The following is a 23124-nucleotide window of genomic DNA, read 5'->3' on the forward strand; positions in this document are numbered from 1 at the left end:
CACTAGGAATTTGACAATTTCTATTGAATTCGCTCTGATTGCAAAGGTAAGAGGGCACCTATTAACATCGAAAGAATATCATAGCACAATGACAAACATGAAAAGAAAGAGAATCACATTAAATGATGACAAATAGAAAATGAAAGAGAACAAAATCATTATTAACCTTAAAGCCATGTTTAACCAGGAATTTGGCGATTTCAGTTGAATTCAATTTGTTTGCAATTTTATGAGAGTCTCCATTAATAATGAGGGAATCATATTAAATAATGGAAAATATGAAAATTAAGAGAATAAGTTCCATGTTAACATTTGCACCATGCTCAACTAATAATTTGACAATTTCGAGTGAATTCGCTTTGATTGCAATACTAAGAGGGGATCCATTAATATCTAGAGAATTTCATAAGAAAATGATAAACATTAAAAGAAAGAGGCTGTAACAAAGCAATGATAAATATCAAAAGAATGAAAATATGAAATGAAAGAAAACTTCATAAAACAATGATGGATATCATAAGAAAGAAAATCACATTAAACAGCGATAAATATGATATGAAAAAGTATTGAATAAAACCATGATCAATTTGAAATGAAAAAGAATCATATAAAACAACGATAAATATTATAAGAGAGAGAATCCCCTAAAATAACGATAAATATGATAAGAAAGAAAATCATATAAAACAACAATAAATATGATATGAAAAAGGATTATATAAAACCATGATTAATTTGGAATGAAAAAGAATCACAGAAAACAACGAAAAATGAGAAGAATGATCGTTCTGTAAAATAGTGATAAATATGAAAAGAATCAAAATCCAATATAATAATGCTATATATGAAAACAAAAAGTATTTTGTATAACAATGATAAATATGAAAAAATGGAGAATCAGATAAAACAACGAAAAATATTTTAAGAGAGTGAATTACATAAAATAATGATTGATATTATAAGAAAAAGAATAAGTTTCATGTTAACATCTGCGCCATGTTCAACTAAGAATTTGACAATTTCGATTGAGTTCGCTTTAATTGCCTTACTAAGAGGACATTCATAGATATTGAGAGAATTTCAGAAAACATTAATAAATATAAAAAGAAAGAGAATTCCATAAAACAATTATAAGTATGAAAAAAAGGAGAACTATATAAAACATTGATGTATATTAAAATATGGCGAATGATCTGAAACAAAGAATAATATAAAAAGAAGGAAAATTCCCTAAAACAATGATCAATATGAAAAGAAGGAGAACCCCATAAAACTATGATAAATATGAAAAGAAAAACAATGAAATAAAACAGCGAGAAATATGAAAAGAAATAGAATTAAATAAAGCAGCGAGAAATATGAAAAGAAAAAGAATTCCATAAAACAATGATAAATATTAAAAGAAGGAGAATTGAACAAAGCAATGATAAATATGAAAGGAAAAAGAACACAATCAAATATTGAAAAATATGAAAAGAAAGAGGATTTCAAAAAACAATGATAAATATTAAATGAAAGAGAATTGAACAAAACAATGATAAATATGAAACGAAGGAGAATTCTATAAAGCAACGATAAATATGAAAATAAAGAGAATATGTTTCATGTTAACATTTGCACCATGTTCAACTAAGAATTTGACAATTTTAATTGAATTCGCTTTGATTGCCATACTAAGAGGGTATTCATTTAAATTGAGAGAATATTATTAAAAAATGATTAACATGAATAGATAGAGAATTTCATTAAACGATGATAAATATTAAAAGAAAAATAATGTAAATCTCATTGATGTCTGCTCCATCAGAAATTAAATTTGAAGCAACATCATAATTTCCGAAATACATACATTCTGCTATTGAATTAGGAGTATATCCAAAATTTGATTTAAGGTACTCTCCAATTTCAAAATCATGACAGTTTAATGCCATATTAATTGTTTTTGTAAATGATCTCCCTTCATCTATCATTTCCATAAAAATGTTTTTATTTCCACCTTGAACTGCATATTTTTCGGAGATATCCGTATATTTAGCTCCCATATTTTTCAAGTAATTGAAGCACAATTCTGATCCGTATTTAAGTGCGCAATCAAGTGGGGTGATTTTATAATTTATCTTCTGATTAACTTCAAGATTTGGGAATTTAGTCTTAAGATCATCAATTTTATCCCAAGCAATATAGTATAAAGGAGATTCCGTTGAATATATATTGAGAATTTCTTCTTCTGTCTTTTTAGCCCTGAAATTTTCAAAATTCAAACCTTTATAATATAATAGCGTTGCTAATTTATTATTTTCCGGTTTGATGATGCATGAAAATTCATTCGATATTTTTAAATATAGTTCTGTAAATAATTTAATATCTTTAACACGAATTTGTGAAAAATTATCAATCAAGCAAAGTGCCATTTGGATAGGTATTTTGTTAGTTTTAATGAATTCTATAATTTTTGAAGAAATTTGTAGAATATTATTTGAATCGACACTCCAAATCAATTTTGAAGCTTGATTAGGGTATTGGAATGCCTCAATTGTATCTTTGTCCCTAAAATCATATTCATTTTCATTTGTTGGCTGCTCTGAACTTGACATGATTTTAAAATTTTGGCATTTTTGACGCAAAGTTTATAAAAATTACAAATATATGAAAAGGATAAGATATTTGTTTCTAGATGATAAATTATATATGCGAAAAATACTTTAAAAAAATTGTAAAAACAATACAAAAATTGAGTATATTTGCCATTTATCCAACAGCTTGGATTATATTTTCATCCAAAATGATTAAATACAATAAATTCTAAAATTTAGTCATCAATTTGGAACAATCTTATCTGATATTTAATTTCAGATTTGCCTTTAACTTAAAAATAGAAATGAACGCATCCATTCATAATAGTAATATGGAAAGTAGTATAATGATGAAAATGTTTTTGATTCCGTGCTGAAAGCCAAAGGAAGCAATCTGCACGCCGATATATAATTTGAAAAATAAAATAAAAAAATTCAAAAAAATTTAATGCTTTTAATTAATTAAAAAGCTTATGCTAATGGAATGTAAACTGTATCGATGACATCCTCGATCTTGTTATAACATAAAATTATGGAAAACATTTAAAACTTGATTTGAACTCTTTTTATCATTACATTTCATTGATACAGATTATCTCTATTCATTATGTAATAGATTTGGCTTAAAATATCATATTTGCATTGATTTTTGTTATTGAAAATTAATTTTAAAAATGACCTTTAAATTTCTCATAATATATGATAAGGAATAAAATTATGCTATTCATAAGGTTCTATTCCACATTTGAAAATTTAAAAAAAATCGCAAAAAGAAAAACAATTTCTAATTTAGCATTTTTTTCAAAGAAAAATAGATTCTCGAGTTTTTTTGAAACACAAGGATGAAATATTTTGTCTAAACTTTGAATTCAAACCATTTCTCAGTGTAATAAAACCTAAAATTTTTGAATCCAAATTTAATTTTTTTATAATTCATTTTAAACCATAATCATATGTATGTGATCATCAAGGAGTTTTCATAAATGTTATTCTCTAAAACCTCTTGTAATCTCCTGCCATTTCGAACCACATTTTAATTATTAATTGAGCAAAATAAAGATTATCATCCCATAAAATACAAAACACACATCTCCTTGAAAAAGCAATAAGACTATAAGTAAACATAAAAAGTGACTTTGTGCTCGTTTATTATTTCCAACAAAGATGTCTATGCTTAATTACCAAAAGCAGGAAAAGCTTGGAGAAGGCACCTATGGTGTCGTCTTTAAAGCTATTGATAAGCGCACAAACCAAGTTGTTGCACTTAAAAGGATTCGTCTCGATCAGGAAGAAGAAGGTATCCCACCAACCTCAATCCGTGAGATTTCTATATTAAAAGAGCTTCACCATCCAAACGTTGTCGGTCTTAATGAAGTTATTAACTCACAGGGCAAGCTTACTCTTGTTTTTGAATATCTCGAATACGATCTTAAGAAATTCCTTGATTCTCAGAGAGTTCCTCTCAAGCCAGATCTTATCAAGTCATATACTTATCAAATTCTCGCTGGTTTGTGCTACTGCCACTGCCATCGTATTATTCACCGTGATATGAAACCCCAAAATCTTTTAATTAACAAGCTTGGTCTCATCAAATTGGCAGACTTTGGCTTAGCTCGCGCTTTCACAATACCACTCCGCAATTATACACATGAAGTCATTACACTTTGGTACAGACCACCAGAAATCTTGCTCGGATCTAAATTCTATTCTCTTCCAGTTGATATTTGGAGTACTGGAGCTATTGTTGCTGAAATGATCTCAAGAAAGCCACTTTTCCCAGGCGATTCAGAAATTGATGAACTCTTCTCAATATTTAAGATTCTTGGCACACCAACAGAGGAAACATGGCCAGGCGTCACAGAATTACCATCATACTCTTCTACATTCCCTAAGTTCAGGAAGCGCAATCTTGCCGATATTCTTCCAGGAGCTGACCCACTTGCTATCGATCTCATAGAGAAAATGCTTATATATGATCCTGCTAAGAGAATTAGCGCTAAGGATGCTCTCGACCACCCATACTTCGCTGATCTTAATCCAGAGATTAAGGCAAAGTGCAGACCTGTTGAAATTGAACCAGTTACTGAATAAATTGCATTTTAAATTTTTATTTCATGAAAATACCAAATTGTTTTCTCTTTATTTTGTAGTAATAATACAATCCTGCAGTCATTTATGATCCAAAAATTTATTACATATACATTCTATTTGATTTACACGTGGATATTTTTTTATGATAGAATTTTTTTCTGTTATGTGTCCCGCAACAATGCAATAGTATGTTATTTTGTATGAGTACTTATTATTTTCATTTTCTTATGATTCTGTATTAAAGATATAAAGAATTATTTCATGTAGTGTGAGAATATATTGATTTGATTTAAAAATATTCACAATTTTAGTTACTAGAACAGGATTCATGTTAAAATTAAAAATTGAACATTTTATATATACGTTAATAATAGACATTTATTTTTGCTCAATAATTTGTTCTGTAGAAGTTGTAGTTGATTCAGACAATGGTTGGTTTTCTTCAGACTCACGTGACATTTCAATACGATCACTCATCTTAACGAGTGTGCCCTTAAGCATATCACGGAACTCCTGAGCCATTTGTTCTGACTTAATGATATTCTTTTGGATGATTTCATCCTTCTGAGCTCTTTGCCTATCAAAATCTTCCTGAGTATGACGAATTTGCATCTTCGTTTCAGAAAGTAATCCTTCTAATCGTTCTGCTTCTGCTGTAAGCTCTGCTATTTTCTTATGGAAATCATTCTGTTGTACTTTAAATTCACGAGTGATATCGTTGATAACTTCATTTCTATCGTCATTAACTTGCTTGCAGTCTTCCTTAATCTCTGCCAGCTTCTTGGCTTCTTCCCTTGCAATGGCTTCTGCCTTTTCTTGCTCGATGCGTTTTCTCTCAAGTTCTGCGTTTAAATTTCGTTCATGAAGTTCGGATTCGATTCTATAATCTACTGATGGAATAGTTTTTGGTGGTCCGCGCTGCTTTTTTGGATGCATTCACCAAATTTTTGTTTAAAACGGAAAAAAGTGACAATAATTTTAAACATTCGCTAAAATCAATTCACGCATTTCTTCGAAAACACATCTGCCTATTCTCAGTTAAGACAGAATCTAATTCTTTTTTATTGTTAAAATACTATTTTCCTTACATTTCTCCTTATATTGAATCTATTGATGTGATCACTATAGGACTCATTGAAAAAAGAAGTGGAAATAGAAAATAGAAAACAGTTTTTTACAAATAATTGCTAATATATTATCGAACATTATTTCTATGATAGACTTTCCAAGCTGGATCATCAATAATTAGATCCCATTTTGTAGAAACGTTGAAATCCATGTCTACTTCATCATGCGACTGCTTATGATATGCTACATACGTTACATTGTGTTTATCCATCCACTCCGTTTTATTTGGATTTTTCACACATTTCCGCATCTCATCTTCTCTTTCTGTTTCATCCAGATGATGGGACATAAGCCATCCTCTATAACCAACAAGAAGCTGTCTACCAGCTAATGTTGCAACTGGATGATCATGGAAAGAATCTGCAAGCCAAATTCCTTTAGGATCTGTTTTATCAATCACTTGTTTTGCGAATCCGTAGACATCTTCATAAGGATTCCATTGAGTGGCTGAATTAAGCATGTGTATTAAAATACACAATAGCCCTGAGAATATACAAGCAAGGAGAAGCAATAAGCTAGAAAGTTGGAAGAAGAAACCTTCTTGGTCTGACAAAAACATCAAATAAATTGCAACAACAGCACAAGCAAAAGGAATCCAACCAGCGTAGAAAACTTTAGAATTATCCATGTTCCAAGGTTGGTAATGCATTATATTGCTACAGAAGAAGACAAACAAAGCAGGAATATAGATCTTTATCTGTCTCTTCGTGAGAACAGCAAATCCAGCAAAGATAGAAATCAAAAAGAACATATATAATCCATCATACCACAAAATAAAGAAATTAAGTTTGTCATCATTCCAAACAGGGTTGATTGTAAAGAATCCTTTCTCTTGTGAGCGTTCCATATAAGGAACAAGTTGAGGAATACCTAATGTCAAAGCAGGAATTCCTAACGCAATGTAGCATTTGATTTGCGGCCACCATTCTTTTGGTTGTTTCCATTTGAAGTTAATCACTGCCCAAGCAAGCAACCACTCGAATGCTGCAATGAGAGCATGAGCTTGAATCTGTGGCATAAGAGCAACTATCAATCCTGCTAAAATAAAGGATTTGACACTGGTAAATTTTGATCTCATTATAATTACCATGAAAGCATAGGAAAGTGGTAATCCGAATAAGGATAATCGTTGTGGTAATAGGACATGCATTACTGTTTGAAGCCAATATGCATATCTATCTGCACCCCAGTTATGGACAAAATCAATTCCGTAGTCTTCTACTGCTTCTTTCTTGAAGATTCTGAAGAATCCGCGACCTCCAAGACATAAAAATAGCCATGGAGCAAGGCAACATGTAATTCTTTCTCGAGTAAAAATCGCAACAATTTGATTAAAAAGTAAAAGCATGGAAAATGCAACTGGTATTGATGGATACAGTATAGCTTCTGTCATTCTGCATCCAAAACAGCCTATCATGATTGAAGAGAGGAAATTTACGAGAACTGGATAGGCAAGTTTGACTCCAGCGAAAAATGGAGAAACAGTATCGAATAGGTATCGTCTGTTCTTGTTACACCCGTATACAAAAGAAGAGATGATGTTCATGTGAAATGGAAAATCTCCATAAACAGCACCTCTTGTAATATCTCCTTTGTACAAGAATGAAAATTTCATAAATATTAGCATTGATAACATAGGTAAGCCTAATATCAGTGCAAGTTCTTTAAGTGGAAAACCTTTTGGTGTTTTTCGTTGTTTTCTAAGAAGATGAATGAGTATGGCAGCTACCAAATAGCCTAATGTTGAATAGAGTCCGAGTAGAATTGAAAATTCGTATTTTAAATTAAGAACAAATATTAGCCATGCATAAGAATACATTCCTACGGGAATTCCGACCGCAATTCGTGTAACAACATCACATGTATCTATGAGAAAGAGAGAGCTTACCTCGTAGCCGCACCAACACCATATTGAGATATCGAGTGCGGCGCAAACTCTCTCAATCATTATGACATTTTTATTGCATTTCCAAAGATATTTCTAGTATTATAAGGATGCAATCGATTGTTTATTGGTCGGAGAACCTTGAATGAAAGATTGAAATTATTTTATGCATCGTATGGCAAGGTTTTGTGCTAGATATTATCATCCAAAAGGTAAATCAAATTTCGCGTTAAAACATATACCAAACAATAAAAAAATATTATTTTTGCATAATTAGCATTTGTTTTACTCAATATGTAGCTATGATAGTAATTAGTATATGAATGTGGCTCAATCTCTAATGTCAGATTCATAAAACTCAATGAAGTCAATCCTATTATACATTCTATTTCATTGAATTTTTGATCTTATAACCGGATGAAACTAAAATATTTATGTTTCTAATGATCTAAACCTTGGCAATAGATTTTCCATTTGATATCCACTTAGAAAAATTCAAAAATACAAATTTTACGATAATAAAGCTTTTAAATGAACACACATAACAATTACCTTCAAACAAATGATTAAATATCAGGGCAGCTGATGTCGAACAATCCCATTTGAGTTTGCCCAATGCTTTCTGTGATCTCTTGTTCATGGTTGTCCCAGCAATCGATCCAATCCACCTTTGGTGAATCCTTGTCCAATGATGAGAAGAATGTTGAATTTCTCATTGTTGGTGAAATAGGAGAGAGCATTGTAAATACAATTGAACTCTTATCCAAAGCTGGTGTTGGGATTACGAGCGAAGGTAATTCATCTGGTAGTGAAGGAACGTCAATGTTCTTCTTTTCTTCTTCGTCTGATGGTTTCTCTTCTTCCATAGCATGTGGAGAAGAAGCTGTCTTTGGTTCATCGTCAAATGATTCATCTGTTGGTTCATCTTCCTCAGAAGATTCTGTGGCATTCTTTTTAGGACTTGGTGGAAGATTAGCAAGAATCTGTGAAGCCCTCTTCTTAAGTGTAGAGTTCCACCTATTCTTTACTGCATTATCTGTTCTTCCTGGAAGCATCTCTGCAATACGAGCCCATCTATTTCCGAGCTTGAACTGAAACTTGCAAATGATTTGATCTTCCTTTAAAGTCCAGCCTGTCTTGATAAGTGTAGGGTTGAGAGAGTTGTGCCATCTCTCGCGGCATTGTTTTCCAATACGACCTGGAAGAGACTCTGCGAGCTTCGTCCAAGATGTAGGTCCATGTGTGTTTACCCAGTCTACAATAGCTTCATCTTCTTCGCGGGTCCATGATCCATTGATGAAGTCTGTAACTGGTGCATCTGCCCACTTCTCAGAACCATAGCGTCTCTTCTTGTCACGACGATTTTTCTTTTCGCTGCGTGTTTTATACCTTCCGCCATCACTATTTCTCCAGGAGAATCTTGTTGGAACAGATCGCATTCTCATGCGGGTGGGTGCCAAAGGTTCGTTCCCTGTGGTTGCTTTCTCTGAACTCATTTGCTTTCTAAACGTATGTTTTTCTCGTTCAGCTTTTCATATCAATTATTTTTTTACAAAATTTTGAAAGAAATTATTGCCAATTCGACTTCCTTAGTATCACTGATCATTCTAAAATAAAATGTAAAAAATTGAGAATTGAGAAGTGGACGTTTAATTGAGTATTTTGATTCAAATAAACGTCCACATAATAAACGTACAGTTTTTCTATCGGTATGATTTTGTTCTTCACAATACTGAATTTATTAAAAGTGAGAAAGACAATGATGAAAGAATGATGAATTACAAATGGAAATCTATGATCTTGGTCAAATATCGTCAAATTGTGATTGGAATATTTATTTATTTTTCTATTGTGAATTTCACGGTGGATAAATGTAGCGAACAGCATTTTTATTCTATACTATAAACAGTGCACAGCGTATAAACTTAACATGCCATAATCTGAAGCCATTTTCCAGAACTCGATGGAAGATCAGGATATTAATAGCCAATATAGCATTATTTGAGATATTATTTAATAAATGTGAGTATATTGTTACTCAAAATCTAAGATCCAAAATTTGAATATTGAAAATTTAGAGTATTTTCTCATTTTAAAGTAATAAATGTATATAATTTACTTTTTAAAATCGATTTGTACATCTAATTCTTGTACTTTTCTCATACTCCTCATACGACCGATATCAAACTATGAGAGAATTCATAGAAACGAAAGATACTGCATCACATTTCTAGTAACTATGGTACTTTTTTAATCAGAAAGAATAAAAATCTGATTCATCCATAGAGCCTTACTTTGATTTGTCAAAAATGTGACATTTTTAAGAATTTTTTTTTCATCAGATAATTTTTTAAATGGACTTAAATTCCGACTTTCAATCACTAATAATTGACATTATTAAGTTCAGTAGTGTTTTAAAGCCGGAATTGTATCACCAGAACGAGCAGAAATATCGATTTTTGAATGAATTACGCTTTCCATCTTCAATAGAGCAACTCCTTCACCCGATAGAAACAAATAACGTGATGGATATTATTAATTGCATCCTTAAAAGCGGATATTCGTTTCCGTTCTTCCGAGAAGTCTTAGCAATTCTACCAAAGCAATTGGATAAAACGATAGAGTACTCAGAATACATCGAGGCATATATGTTTCATAACTTCATTGCTTTTTTATTACTTCCTGCTCATTTGCAAACCGAAATTAATCTTTTAACAATTTTAAATAATATTTTAGTAATTATCGAAACAAACAGGAAATCGATTATCGCCAAGAAAGCATTCCTTTATACAATCTATATCGCATATCATAACAATCATCATTCAATTCCTACAAGTGTTATTGCGCAATTTCATTCTTTTACTATAAACTACTCAGAAAGTGTCGAAACACAATGCATTGAGTTAACAACGTATCTCGCACAAACATACTTTTCCACCGAGCAATCCTTTAATACTGATTTCGGTTACTCTTTATTATCAATTATTACGAATTTAACGAGATTCGAATTACAGTCTTACCAAGCCGATAGGATATTAACAGCTATCACACCCGGACTATTCATTTTACCAAATCCTAATATAATTGTTTACGAAGTTTTTCAAAAAATAATTTATAAATGCAATCTTATCAAACATCTTGATATTTGCGAACGCATAGGACCATACTTAATATATTTCATATCTCTTGCCAATAAAGATTGTCCTTTAGACTTAGTAAATCATTATGAACCATTTCGTAACATTTTATCAGATAATTTCCAACCGGCACCTTTAGATGAAACATTTTCAAACAAATTTGCATTCATTATGCCCGAAAATATTAACAAACCTACGTTTGATATCGAAATTCCACAAATTGTCAGTAACATCCTCGAAATCATCTTCTCGAGCTTCCACGATGATACGGAGTGCATGAATGCAATACTTTCATCGTTCCTTAAGGACATAAAAAAACACATTTCAGAACCAAAAGCAGGAATTTTGTTCCAGTACTTCCTATACATTGCGGAACGTGCATCCGAGGTTAACGCACAAGTATTTACAATAGATTTTATCTATACACTAGAGATTTTTGACTTAGCTGTCACTTTTTGGACACCAAGAGAAAATTTCGAGAATATGAGTACAATAAGGTCAAATGCACTTAAGTTTATTATTAGTAAGAAGCCAACGAACGTGTTCGATCTCATCTCCAGACTGAAAGAATACCCACTTTTCGTGGCAGATATTTTATTAAGGTGTTCTATGATGCCTAGCTTCGTCAAATATATACCGCACAACAACATTTCGGTCATTGTTGAGAGTCTTCAGCAGCACTGCTACATAAATCCTTGTTTTGAGGCTTTTGTGGCAAGAAAAGTTTTATTAAATTACATTGAAGAGATTTCTAAGTCAGATGAGATAGTGGAAGCACTGTTTCAGAACGTATCATTCATGAATGTGTTCATAAATCTGATTTACGAACGAGAAATGAGAGATTATGTTTTTAATTTCTTTAATTCGTTCTTGAAGAAGAACGCTGACTACTCAAACATATTCCAAAGCTATGGATATGTCATGTCTGAGGTCTTATTCCACGCTGCTGATGAAAATTACTTACAATTATATTTGGATTTGTTTTCTAACTTCGTGAACATTGCGGACTATATTGGTTTGGATATATTCCTAATATACAAGGCAAGCATACTCAAGAATCTCAATAATTTCTCGTTTTCGAAGCAATCTCGTCTGAGATTCTTAAAAAACTTTGACTTTTTCAGAAGTTGCAGGAAATATCCGTTAACAGCTGATGACTGTGATAACATGCTAAGAGCCGCTAGAGAAATTTTTGGAAATGAAGATTTAGATTTATTATATTCGAGTTTATTGGATTATTCAACAGGATTCCCACAAGAAGTTGATAACCCTATTATATTAGAGCCAAATTCATTCAGACTAACCATAGAATTCTTCTTTGGAACCAAATTTTGTAATAGAATTTTAGATTATACGTTTAAGATGTGCAATGATAACAAAGAGAACTGTATTTCATGCTTTGAAGGTGGAGTAGATGATTATATCATTGATGAAGCTAAGAGATTCAAGAGTTCTGAAGTAAATGAAACAGATCTCCAAAAATTGAAGAAATTATTTGATATTTTCATGGAACTCGTATTAGTTAAGACATCACAGAAGGTTGTCAATAAGTTTATAACTCTTTTGACTCCAATAAAATCAAAAGATGGAAATTCTTTTGTCAAGTCTCCTTATTATCAGTTATACATGGACACATTGAACACTATAATCAAACGCAACTACAAATTATATGGTCCAACAATCACAATTGGAGATCCAAGTTATTCAGAGTATAATATCAAATCAATACAAGGTCTGAGCTCAGGATTTTCAATTTTGTTCTGGGTTAGATATTTTGATACAGAAATTTCCGATGATTTTTCGCCATTACACATTTTGACATTAGATGATCGAGGCGTAAATAAGAAATTAGAGGTTTATCTTCATAACAGATCGATAAAGATTTTTTATGATACCGAAACAACCATCTCCAGCCAATTTTTACCAAATCAATGGACAATGATCTCTCTTAGATTCCTTAAAATGAGTAATCGATCGTTTTCTCTTATAGTTTCATACAATATGGAACAGATTTCCCACTTCAGCGAGTTCAATCTCCATAGTTTTACAGATTCAACATCTGGATTGTTGTTTAAACCACAAGAACCAGGGAAAAAGTACGCTTCAGTTGAGCTGAGTCAGTTGTTTATATCTAATAACACCAAACTGGATATAGTTAACCAGTTCTACGACATGAATTGCTTCAGTTCTTATCCAAATGAGAAAAATTTGTTGTTGACATTCAAGGCAATCTCAGTAAAACAGAAGAAATCATACGACGACAACAGGTTTACAACATATCTATTGCTATGGAACTTAGAACCACTGCTTCCTTTGTTTACTTCGACGAATTTTGCAAATTATGATGGACAAGTCAACAAAAATGAGATGAAGAATGTGGTCAGACTGTTCACAATGTTGTTGTATAACGATAACGATCAGTATAATTTCACAAGAAACGAAAATATCGGAAAAATTTCTTATTTATTAGAGCAAACAAGCAACAAGACGCTCTATTTGAACTACGATTTGTATCTTGAGATATACGCGCTCTTCAGATCGATTTCAAACTTAGAATTGAAAAAGAAAATTTTCCGAGATATTTTAATTTACATGCCAATATGGAAAGGAGCCAGCTTAGTTGACCAGCATAAGATAATACGCCATTGGTCAACCGATTTGTTCACTCATGATCTTCAAATCGCTCAAATTGTTTGTAATTTCTCTTTCTTCTTCCCTCTTTACAATTTAACATACAGCTACGAGAAGTTTTCTCCACAAAGTGACAGCGATTACTCTTCCTTACCACTCGATGAGATGTTTACACCTGCTTCCAAGAAAATCGAAGTTGAAGGGGAAAATTCCGACTCAGAAAATTCCACTTTTTCAGAGAAAACTTCTTCCATTGAATTGTTCAAAATGATCCAAGAAGATATTATTAACATTTGCAACATAATAGCATCATATAACTTCACAAAAGGCGATTTCGACCTCTTGTTTTACTACATTTACGAATCTAACAACAATGAACAGGTCATGAAGTATATTAACTTGATGTCTCGCATCATTGACAAGTCTGAGAAGATAAAGACAATAGGATTAATGCCAGAAGATGTAGTTCGCTTCCAATTATTGTTTAATAAATCTAATTCAGAGCACTTCATCACAACTATCATTGATATTGTGATTAATATACACCATAAGCAGATATTTGTTAAGGAAAACTTGAGTTGGACCACAGAATCTTTCATTATTTCTCTAAGTCCGAAATATATCACAGATGACATCTTCAAATACTTGTCAAACAACAGTTTGATATTCATGGATATCATTCCTTTGTGCATTTGGTGCTCTCTTGGCACAAATGAGAAATCTGACGAATATCAAACACTTCTTTTGACTAATTTAGGTCTTGGAGCTCAAATCGAGTCTATCACTAACAAGAACTTGCTTCTAATTTGGTGCTGCATCTTCATTGTCTTGACAAAAGACTCTGATAGAAAATACCAAATGGCAATTTGGGTTTTACAAATTGTAACCTTCGAACATCTATTCATCTGCTTAGATTTCGTTGCAAAATGCTTGAATTCTGATTCAGATCTCATTATTTCTGATCTTCTCAAAAAATATTTCGAAAATCACCAAGGAAACAAAGAGAAAATGATTGATCTGATCGAATATTCCTCAGTATACCTGTTCATGAGGCTCAAATCCAACAAAATGAAGTTTGATAATTCTCCAAATCGCGATAAAATCAAGAAGTTCGTAGATTTCAAGGATATTTTCAATACAAGTCTAATCTACAAGAACTTACTGGTCCGAAACGTGAAACACGGCCGTAATTATCCAGGAATCAAACTTCAAAACAACGAATGGATGGATTTAGAGTTTGCCATGAAGCTATACAAGTATATCTGCCAGAACATGCTCGTTAGCTGCAAGAACTACGCGATTTTGATTGGTTTCTATTTGGCATTATGTCAGAAATCGAATCTTCCTGAATTTGACGCGAATAATTCATTCATTAGAGAGGATTCTCTTCTTTTCCAGACTCTTTTCTACAGTTGCAAGGAAAGAAACGACAGAACTAAGTTTGAAATCCTTAACAAACTCAATCCAATCATTGAATCTGTCTACTCTTTACTTGCAAAGAATTATTTTGACTCAAATTCCAGATTTTTGACAGTTTTCTATCAAAAAGTGGAAGAATCTCACAATTTCATTGTCAAAACCGCTCCAAGAATCAACAGTGAAGTTAGTTTGAAGACATTAAGTCAAGTAAACATGTTACAGAGTATTAGAAGTGACAATGACACGTGGAGACATTCATGGAGCCAATTGTGGAGCCAGTTAAATGCGAAATGTGGTCCTTGGGATCACAACAAGAAACAGTATTTCAAGAGATCATCGAAAACATGTATATACGGTGTCCCTCTCCTGTTCAAAGTCAACAAACACCCTGTGAAGCATCTAGCATTCGGAGAATTCATAAGACAATCAATTTCTTTGGATCTAAAAGAAGAAGTTTTCTCTAAAAATGTGTCTCCGCAAAGATTAATCACAAAAAGTGACAATTTTATTTGTGATTTACGATGTACATTGATCAAAATCAATAAGGAAGAAGAAGGTGTATTCAGACTCTTCAAGAAACGCATTGAAATCGAATTCGACACGAAAAGAATTATTCAAATCGATTTCCAAACAATTCAAGGTGTAGCAATCAGAAATCATTGTCACCTTTTGACTGCAATTGAATTGTTTTTAGATTCCAAGTCGTATTTCATTGATTTCGGACAAAAAGTCACTTATAAGAAGTTAAAAGAAATCATTGAACACATATCATTGAACTCAAACAACATAGTTAACATTGTAAAATCAGAGAAATTCTGGGAGAATTTCAAAGATTTGCAGTTCACAAAGAAATGGGCGAAAGGAGAAATTTCTAATTACGAATACTTGATTCGCTTGAATTTCCACTCTGGAAGATCCTTCAATAACTTGTCTTGTTACCCAATTTTCCCGTGGATTATGTCTGTTTACGACAATATAAAAATTGACCAATTAAATTCGTCACTTTTCAGAGATTTGACACTTCCTATCGGCGCAATCGGAAAAGAAAGACTTAGATCATTAAAAGAAGATTTCTATCAGGAATGTCACTTTTTATACAGTTCACCACAAAGTTCTCCTTTAACAATCAATGTTTACAATGTTAGGATTGAACCATTTGCATCTAAACAAGTTGATTTACAAGGCGGACACTTCGAAGATCCAAATCGCCAAATGAGAGATTTAAGTGACATGTACAAAATCGTTACAAAAGAGACGAATTACACAGAGTTAAGTCCAGAATTCTTCAACACTCCTGAGATATTGTTGAATGAAAATGAATTCGATAAAATACCAGATGTTAAATTACCATGGAATTGTGAAAGTGCAGATCATTTTGTTTATTTGCACAGGAAATTATTGGAATCGAATTTTGTCTCTGAGAATTTGCATAGTTGGATTGATTTAGTTTGGGGATACAAACAAACGGGAGATGAAGCAATAAAAGCAAATAATATCTATGATCCAAGATTTTACATCAATTCACATTTGACAACATCATCTATGAGTGAAGAAGAACAAAACAACTTGTTTGTTGCGAGAAGACAAATTGGACAAATCCCTCCACAACTGTTCCAAAAACCTCATCCAAAACGAAGTGTCAAAAGTGACAATCCTCCATTTTCATCACCTTTTTATGGAAAAATCGGATTCGGACAGATCATTATGTCATCAATCGAATTCGCCAAGAACGACAACCTTAAGATCTTAGGTTTGACACAGAACGGAAACTACTTCAGTTTCCCACAAAATTCACAACCAACAAGTTTATTGAATCTTTCAGTCAAACCTGCATTTCTATCTTTCTGTGGAAGTGAATGTTTCACAGTTTACTTGAACCATGTTATTTCTATTGACTTGCACAGTGGTAATGTTACTGACTACAAGATAGTTGTTTTCAATAACATGACAGTGATCAATGGCTGTTCTAAATTCATTGTTTTAGGATACAATGATTCAACAGCTCAAATCATCAACAGAAATACTAAAAAAGTCACACAATTAAATCTTTACCGCGGCAAAGTCACATGTTTAGACATTTCTCTTAACTTCGGTGTTGTTGTTATTGCTACAGAAGACGGTGTTATCACAGTCGCTGACTTGTACACTGGCGACACAATCAGGAACATCATGGTTAATTTCACAGTTCATCAGATTTGTATCACAAAAACATGGGGATTCATTGTCACATCTTCGAACGACAAAAGCGGACAGAAATTCATCTCATGTTACACTATCAATGGGAGATTCATCAGACAGAAAGAAGTCCAGTCTGTTGCAGATTCTATTGTCACATGGTCATCAACAAGTGGATTCGACTACATCGCAGTCAACTTGAGTGGCATTGTCAACTTTTCAGAAGCATTCTTCTTGAAGTTTTCACCGAAATACAACAGATACTCAGGCAAGATCTGTCGCATGGAATATTCCGATAAGATGAAATCTCTTGTTGTTGTTCGTGAGAATGGTGAATACGAGATACATCCAATTCAAATGTAATTTAGTTAATTGTTTTGTTTTATATTATTTATTTTTATTATTTTTGTTTACTTGTTTATAAAAATCTATTGTTTATTTTTAATTTCAATTCTGATCAAATCGAACACTCAGAAGGCATGCAAACCAGGAATATTTCAAGAATAATCCAAATAAACTCCAGGTTCGTTTGGTAAATGGAAAAATTCTTAGATTTTAAAAAAAAAAGAATCAAGAAAACAGATATATAAAAATCTTTAACGAAGTGTTAGGTTTATCTGAATCAGATCTCATTCATATTGAAACATCATGGTAAATCTTTTTGTTTTGTAGATAAATTAAAAAATTATACAAATTACAGTTTTTTCTGATCAATTCAAAAATTGTGATACAACGGAAATTTATTGAAATTGTAAATTTCAATGAGAAACTCTATTAAAGTTCAGAATTATATGCGAGTTATCATTTAATTCCGAAACATCTTTTAGTATATAATTAACTAATATCGTTGAAGAATTATTGGTAGAAATAAATGAAATGAAGAAACGTTTTTATTGATTTAAGGAAAACTATCGAACAAAAGGAGCAATTCATAGCGATAATGTACCATATAGTATATGGAATAAGTTTTATTCTGACTCGTTCAATGGAGAATTTCATTCGAATGAGAAAAACAAAAATGTTACGTCAATGGATATATCTCAGTATTTTGCATATAAATGCAGCTTTGTTATGTGTACAATGCGTCCTATTACTATTGAACGAGATGAAATATCTTTCCTCCACAGTGATTGTGGATTCACATCATGCTATAATAAAGATGATGGAGGCAGTATATTTATGAGAGCTAATAGTTCTCTATCAAACTATCGATTTTGCATTTTTGATTCTTGCACTGATCGAAATACATTGGGTTCCGCAATACGGATAACCTTTGCACTAGAAAGCCAAAAACATTTAAGAATTGAAGATGGATCAATATGTAGCTGCGGTAAAATACAATCTGCAACAGTGAATTGCGCAAATTGCTCTCTTACAAAATTTTCAAGATCATCTGGACTCGCGAATTCGCGTCCTTCAGCTCTCTTTTTTAGCGTGCCGAATAAATAAAAGTCAGAGGGGGCAATATCAGGTGAATAAATTGGGTTTGGAACAACTTTGACATTGTTTTCCACCAAGTAATTCATTACCTTATGACTTTTGTGAACTCTTGAATTATCAAAATGAATTGCAAACTTTTGTTTTTGTTGTTTGGATTTCTCAAACTCATCAGAATTGATAATTTGAGTAAGAACATTGTCAATTAGATACTGAGCATTCATCGTATTAGGTTTTTGAAGAATATCAATTGCGATGATGCCATTCACGCCCCAAAAAACCGACAACATCATCATTGGTGTGTCAATTTTTTTCTTCGGGAATGTTTGCGGATTTTCATCCTTCGGGATCCACATGATTTTGGCTTCTGTTGCATATTGAAACCAAGACTCGTCCCCTGTTACTAAAAAGCAAAACTTCTTGGATTGATACGCACCCAATATAGAGAGGAGCTCTTTCGAAGATTGGACTCTAGATTTTTTTTGAACTGAATTAAGGTTGTGCGGAACCCAACGTGTATACGCTAGTTTGTAGTTCAAATAATTGTGCAGATAATAACTGACTGTTGTACGTGGTATCTTTGTCATCTCCTCTATCCTTCTGAGTGATGCTCTTGGGTCTTCATCTAGCGCTTGAAGAATTGCTTTGATTTTTCTTTGATCCGGCGATTTTTTGTCAATTTTTATGATGGGCGCCTTTTTGTTCATGAAGTGATACATCCTAACATGATACGTTACAGTGGAATAGCTAGGAGCATCCATACCGAAGCATTTTACCAATGTCTCGTAGATTTTTTACAGTCTTTGCATTTTTTTGCAAGAGCGAGGATGTTTTCTTTATGATTCATTAAAAAAATGAAAAAAATCCCGCCAAAATTTCCCGCGAAACCGCCTCTTGTCTCAAAATTCATTTTATATCCCGGCATGGCGCCAAAATACAACATACTCATCATATACATATATTCATATTTTTTATTATATATTTATAATCAGCATATATCTCCTTTAATAGTCTCATATAGAGCGCTGTGCTAAACGCACCTTTGGACACCCTATATTATTTGACTTTAAAATATACAAATTTTACTGATAATAAAAGTTACGACACATCAGTATTTCAAATGTATTTGGAATTATGGCATCGATTGACTTTCAAGACATATTATTGTAATATTGTTAATAATGAAGCACCACAAAGATGTTTTTCTTTGTCAGGGCATACTTGCGGTTTTATCAACTATTCGAATTTTATCAACTATTCTGTCGAAAATGATGATGATTATTTCATTATAGAAACAGTTTTCAATATATTGAATATAACCAAATGTGCCCTATTACAGAATTCAGGTTATGTCATTGGTTTTGGATATCATGAAACTCCATTTCTTTATTTTTCGCTTTCAGATTGTTATATCGATTCAATTTCATTTCCAGATCAATATTATGAAGAATATATGAGTGATCGTTATTATATTAATAATGAATCATCAATAAATCATACAAATGAAATGAAAATTATTAATTTAAATCGATGTCTAGAACCATTACTAATATATGGAAATATTCAAGCATTTTGTCCATCAAAAGGGTATATTTATTATTATAGACAATATTTATTACTCCATTATATCAGTATTTTATTTTAATTAATTTATTTTTTACAATTTCTGGGTTTTACGGAGATTGCAAAAAATGCGCAAAAACGATTATTTAAAATTGAATTTGCACATTTTTTGCGTTTATGAAAAATTTAGGAGTTGACCATTATTTAAAATCAAATCCATTAATAAAGAATAGCAACGGTTGAGTATGCAAAAATATAAAAGAAACAATTAATCCATTTTTGACTGCTTTACACGGATTGATTTTTAAAAATGCAAAAATGACAGATTGAATTTAGAATAATCGTTTTTGCGCATTTTTTGCACTTGTAGGAAAACCCTAATTTCTAACCTGCTGAATAGAAAGCTCAATTTCTGTGTTTCTAGTTATCGTCAATGAAAAAGATCAATTTGAAAGTATCAAACCACATATTTATGAAATAACAAGTAGTTAAATGTGTAATTGCAAAATATTTTTACGCATTAAAACTAATCATTTGGTTATATCACCAGAATTGTTTTGAAGATATGAAGCAATTAAAGCAAATAATTTTGCCAATTCAAACAGGAGATGAAGCAATCAAAGCAGTTAGTATCCCTAACTTGGGTACTGTGGCACTGCGCGCCTCCGTACACCACTTAGCGGTTTTGACACTTTACGAAACCGGTAACGTATATTTTACAACACAACCATAACACCAACTTAACCTTAAATATTTACAAAACCGTCTGACACATAAACGACTTCACTAACGAACTCACTAACGAATTCACTACCGTCCTCACTAAATAAAAAATAACCTTATTTTTATTTTTTTTAAATTTTTTATTTCATTACAAAGACATGTCTGACTACATTTACTATGATTCTTTCCCAGAACGTTTCCGTGAACTATTCAAAACTCAAGTAAAACTGAGAAACATGCATTTTAACAAAGACAGACCCATTGACGATGAAAGAAACCCTAAATATATTACAATCCCATATGACGCAAAGTTCATTGCATACATTCCTTATGGTCGCAGAGGAACGAAAACTATTTCAACAAAGAACAAAAATTATTTCTGGAGCGATGAAGAAAATTGCCTTATCTACATAAATGCATACTTAAATAAAGCTACATATTGTACAAAAGAAGGTTGGACTGGATTTGAGCTCTACATATACGACGACGATGGAAACAGACGCTGTGTATACCCATACGATAATATGTACCATTGTTTTCATCAAGCATTAAACGAATACATAGTCAGTAAGGGTCTCATTCCTGCTGAGTAGAAATGTTATATTTTTGTTCTGTCATTTATATAAAATTAATGATATCACCACCCTCACACGTATGAAAACATAGCACAAAAATAAATTTAGGTGAAGTGGTGAGATGTCACCTGTTTTTTCACCCGTTGAATTCATTACTTTATAACTCTCTTCCTTGGTTTCTTTTTAGTTGCTTTCTTCACGTCTGTCTCCAACTTGACTGTCTTTCTTCTTCGTCCGTAATGATACCAGTTACTTCCACCAGTCAATGGGTCAAATGGTCTTTCGTAAGGATTTCCATACATTCCATAGGGACCATACGGAAGAACTACTGGTGGAGAAGAAACATTTTCTTTAGTTCCATCGAATCTATTTAAATGCATTGTTTCACCTTTCATCTGGTCATTAAAGTCTTTTGCATGTTTTGCAAACTCATCGTCCTTTCCTAAAGCATTTTCTGACTCAGTCGCAACCAAATTGGATGCTTTATTTATGAGCCCTATTTTATTTAATCTTAACTTCTTTGCAACCCAGCCTCCAATCTTCCCTTTATTTGCATCTAATGTCTTCGAAACCCTTCCTCCACTCATTTTATTTACTGCGTCATAAGCCCCAAGTGCTTTTGCTCCAAATGCTAATGCTTTTGTTCCCATTGCGCCTAAAGCTGTCCAAGCTACCATTTACACCATATTAAAATCATCTCTCTTCAATATTATCTCATAAAAGTTCTCGTTACTGGAGAAAGTCAATGAAACATAAACATTCTCATGGACTTCGTCCTCGCCGCGTTGCGGCTTCATAAACTTCTTTCTTATCTCATCTATACGCTTCAAAATGTCTGAACAATTGCTAACATCTTCTACAACAGTTATTTCATCATGAATGACCTTCAAGAACAAGCTCATTTAATATGCAATTAAAATCATCTCAATAATGAGTCCATCCTTTCCATCTTTAGGTAGCACAACATCTTTCATTGAAGAAGGTTCGACAAGTCTTATGTTAAACTTACTGACAAAGTTTGTTATACTATAATGCTTCGGTGGCGAATACATGTAGTTTGAAAGACATAATATAGATTCTTCAGCAAATTCACTTATACTGGATTTTATAACAATGTTCTCACGAGACCAAATACCACCAATTGACAATCTTGTAAGCAATCCTGCTGAACCTTCTACTGTAAACGTCGATGGTAACATTCCACGAAGGTCATCTATTGACATCGTTGAGTCACTGAATTTAAATATTTTCTTAAAGCAATCGTCATTATCTAACCATGCAATAGCTTTGAAGTTTTCATTCGAATATACATCTGCTTCATTAAATGTAAAACCTGACTTCTTTGCAGAGACGACTTTAAAATCTATTGCATTTGTTTCAAAATTATATGCTATGGTAACTTCTGAAGGTAATGGATGCCCTTCCGCAGTCAGTTGTTCTCTCACTACCGTTTGAAGCTTTGTATTAAAAACTTTCATGTCATCTCCTGTGTCTAGGTTCACATACACAGCAACAGGAAAACTATCTTGCTTCTTTGTTTCATCATTATACCTCAAAACATTAAAGTTCTTCAATAATATTGTCCTTCCTGCTGGAATACTTCTAACTTGTCTTATTTCAATAGCTTTCTCACCTCCTACATACTCTACCCAGTGCCTTGGATATTCATAAGTATACTGACTTTCTTGAATTTTGGTAGGTTTCATCATAACGTGTTCATAGTATATCTTTATACTCTTGTCAGTTAGACTCGGTGCTATGTTCTGAATATTTCTGACTTGCATTTT

General features: G+C 32.3%; 8 protein-coding genes and 1 pseudogene across 9 annotated transcripts, besides 4 other annotated features; 3 read left to right on the forward strand and 6 right to left on the reverse strand.

The window, feature by feature from the left end:
- Positions 1 to 3732: 3732 nt before the first annotated feature.
- On the forward strand, positions 3733 to 4719 carry TVAGG3_0288470 (STKc CDK like domain-containing protein; the record flags this gene model as incomplete). Its single annotated transcript, XM_001578843.2, has 1 exon — positions 3738 to 4664. The coding sequence occupies one exon, from the start codon at positions 3738 to 3740 to the stop codon at positions 4662 to 4664; it is 927 nt and encodes a 308-aa protein (XP_001578893.1).
- A 312-nt stretch (positions 4720 to 5031) lies between these two features.
- On the reverse strand, positions 5032 to 5613 carry TVAGG3_0288480 (coiled-coil domain-containing protein 153 family; the record flags this gene model as incomplete). Its single annotated transcript, XM_001578844.1, has 1 exon — positions 5043 to 5600. One exon carries the CDS (start codon positions 5598 to 5600, stop codon positions 5043 to 5045), a length of 558 nt encoding a protein of 185 aa, XP_001578894.1.
- Positions 5614 to 5833: 220 nt separating this feature from the next.
- On the reverse strand, positions 5834 to 7829 carry TVAGG3_0288490 (uncharacterized protein; the record flags this gene model as incomplete). Its single annotated transcript, XM_001578845.1, has 1 exon — positions 5860 to 7740. One exon carries the CDS (start codon positions 7738 to 7740, stop codon positions 5860 to 5862), a length of 1881 nt encoding a protein of 626 aa, XP_001578895.1.
- A 274-nt stretch (positions 7830 to 8103) lies between these two features.
- TVAGG3_0288500 (RNA polymerase II transcription regulator recruiting protein) lies at positions 8104 to 9204 on the reverse strand (the record flags this gene model as incomplete). The annotated part of the gene is made up of 1 exon (XM_001578846.1): positions 8244 to 9173. One exon carries the CDS (start codon positions 9171 to 9173, stop codon positions 8244 to 8246), a length of 930 nt encoding a protein of 309 aa, XP_001578896.1.
- An 821-nt stretch (positions 9205 to 10025) lies between these two features.
- On the forward strand, positions 10026 to 17418 carry TVAGG3_0288510 (aggrephagy protein; the record flags this gene model as incomplete). Its single annotated transcript, XM_001578847.1, has 1 exon — positions 10203 to 17402. The coding sequence occupies one exon, from the start codon at positions 10203 to 10205 to the stop codon at positions 17400 to 17402; it is 7200 nt and encodes a 2399-aa protein (XP_001578897.1).
- A 974-nt stretch (positions 17419 to 18392) lies between these two features.
- On the reverse strand, positions 18393 to 19434 carry TVAGG3_0288530 (annotated as a pseudogene). The gene has a single exon. A coding segment is annotated over exon 1 (1042 nt).
- Positions 18393 to 19530: a mobile genetic element.
- Positions 19503 to 19530: a terminal%2Cinverted (terminal inverted repeat of Mariner transposon ID:TVAGG3_0288520).
- Positions 19531 to 20663: 1133 nt separating this feature from the next.
- Positions 20664 to 20920: a terminal%2Cinverted (terminal inverted repeat of Maverick-2 transposon ID:TVAGG3_0288540).
- Positions 20664 to 23124: part of a mobile genetic element that runs on past the window's edge.
- On the forward strand, positions 20921 to 21355 carry TVAGG3_0288550 (uncharacterized protein; the record flags this gene model as incomplete). The annotated part of the gene is made up of 1 exon (XM_001578848.1): positions 20921 to 21355. One exon carries the CDS (start codon positions 20921 to 20923, stop codon positions 21353 to 21355), a length of 435 nt encoding a protein of 144 aa, XP_001578898.1.
- Positions 21490 to 22014, reverse strand: TVAGG3_0288560 (protein of unknown function, DUF4107 family; the record flags this gene model as incomplete). The annotated part of the gene is made up of 1 exon (XM_001578849.1): positions 21490 to 22014. The coding sequence occupies one exon, from the start codon at positions 22012 to 22014 to the stop codon at positions 21490 to 21492; it is 525 nt and encodes a 174-aa protein (XP_001578899.1).
- Positions 22240 to 23121, reverse strand: TVAGG3_0288570 (uncharacterized protein; the record flags this gene model as incomplete). The annotated part of the gene is made up of 1 exon (XM_001578850.2): positions 22240 to 23121. One exon carries the CDS (start codon positions 23119 to 23121, stop codon positions 22240 to 22242), a length of 882 nt encoding a protein of 293 aa, XP_001578900.2.

The sequence above is a fragment of the Trichomonas vaginalis genome, chromosome V (genome assembly GCF_026262505.1).
Source record: "Trichomonas vaginalis G3 chromosome V, whole genome shotgun sequence".
In the NCBI taxonomy this organism is placed as follows: domain Eukaryota; phylum Parabasalia; order Trichomonadida; family Trichomonadidae; genus Trichomonas; species Trichomonas vaginalis.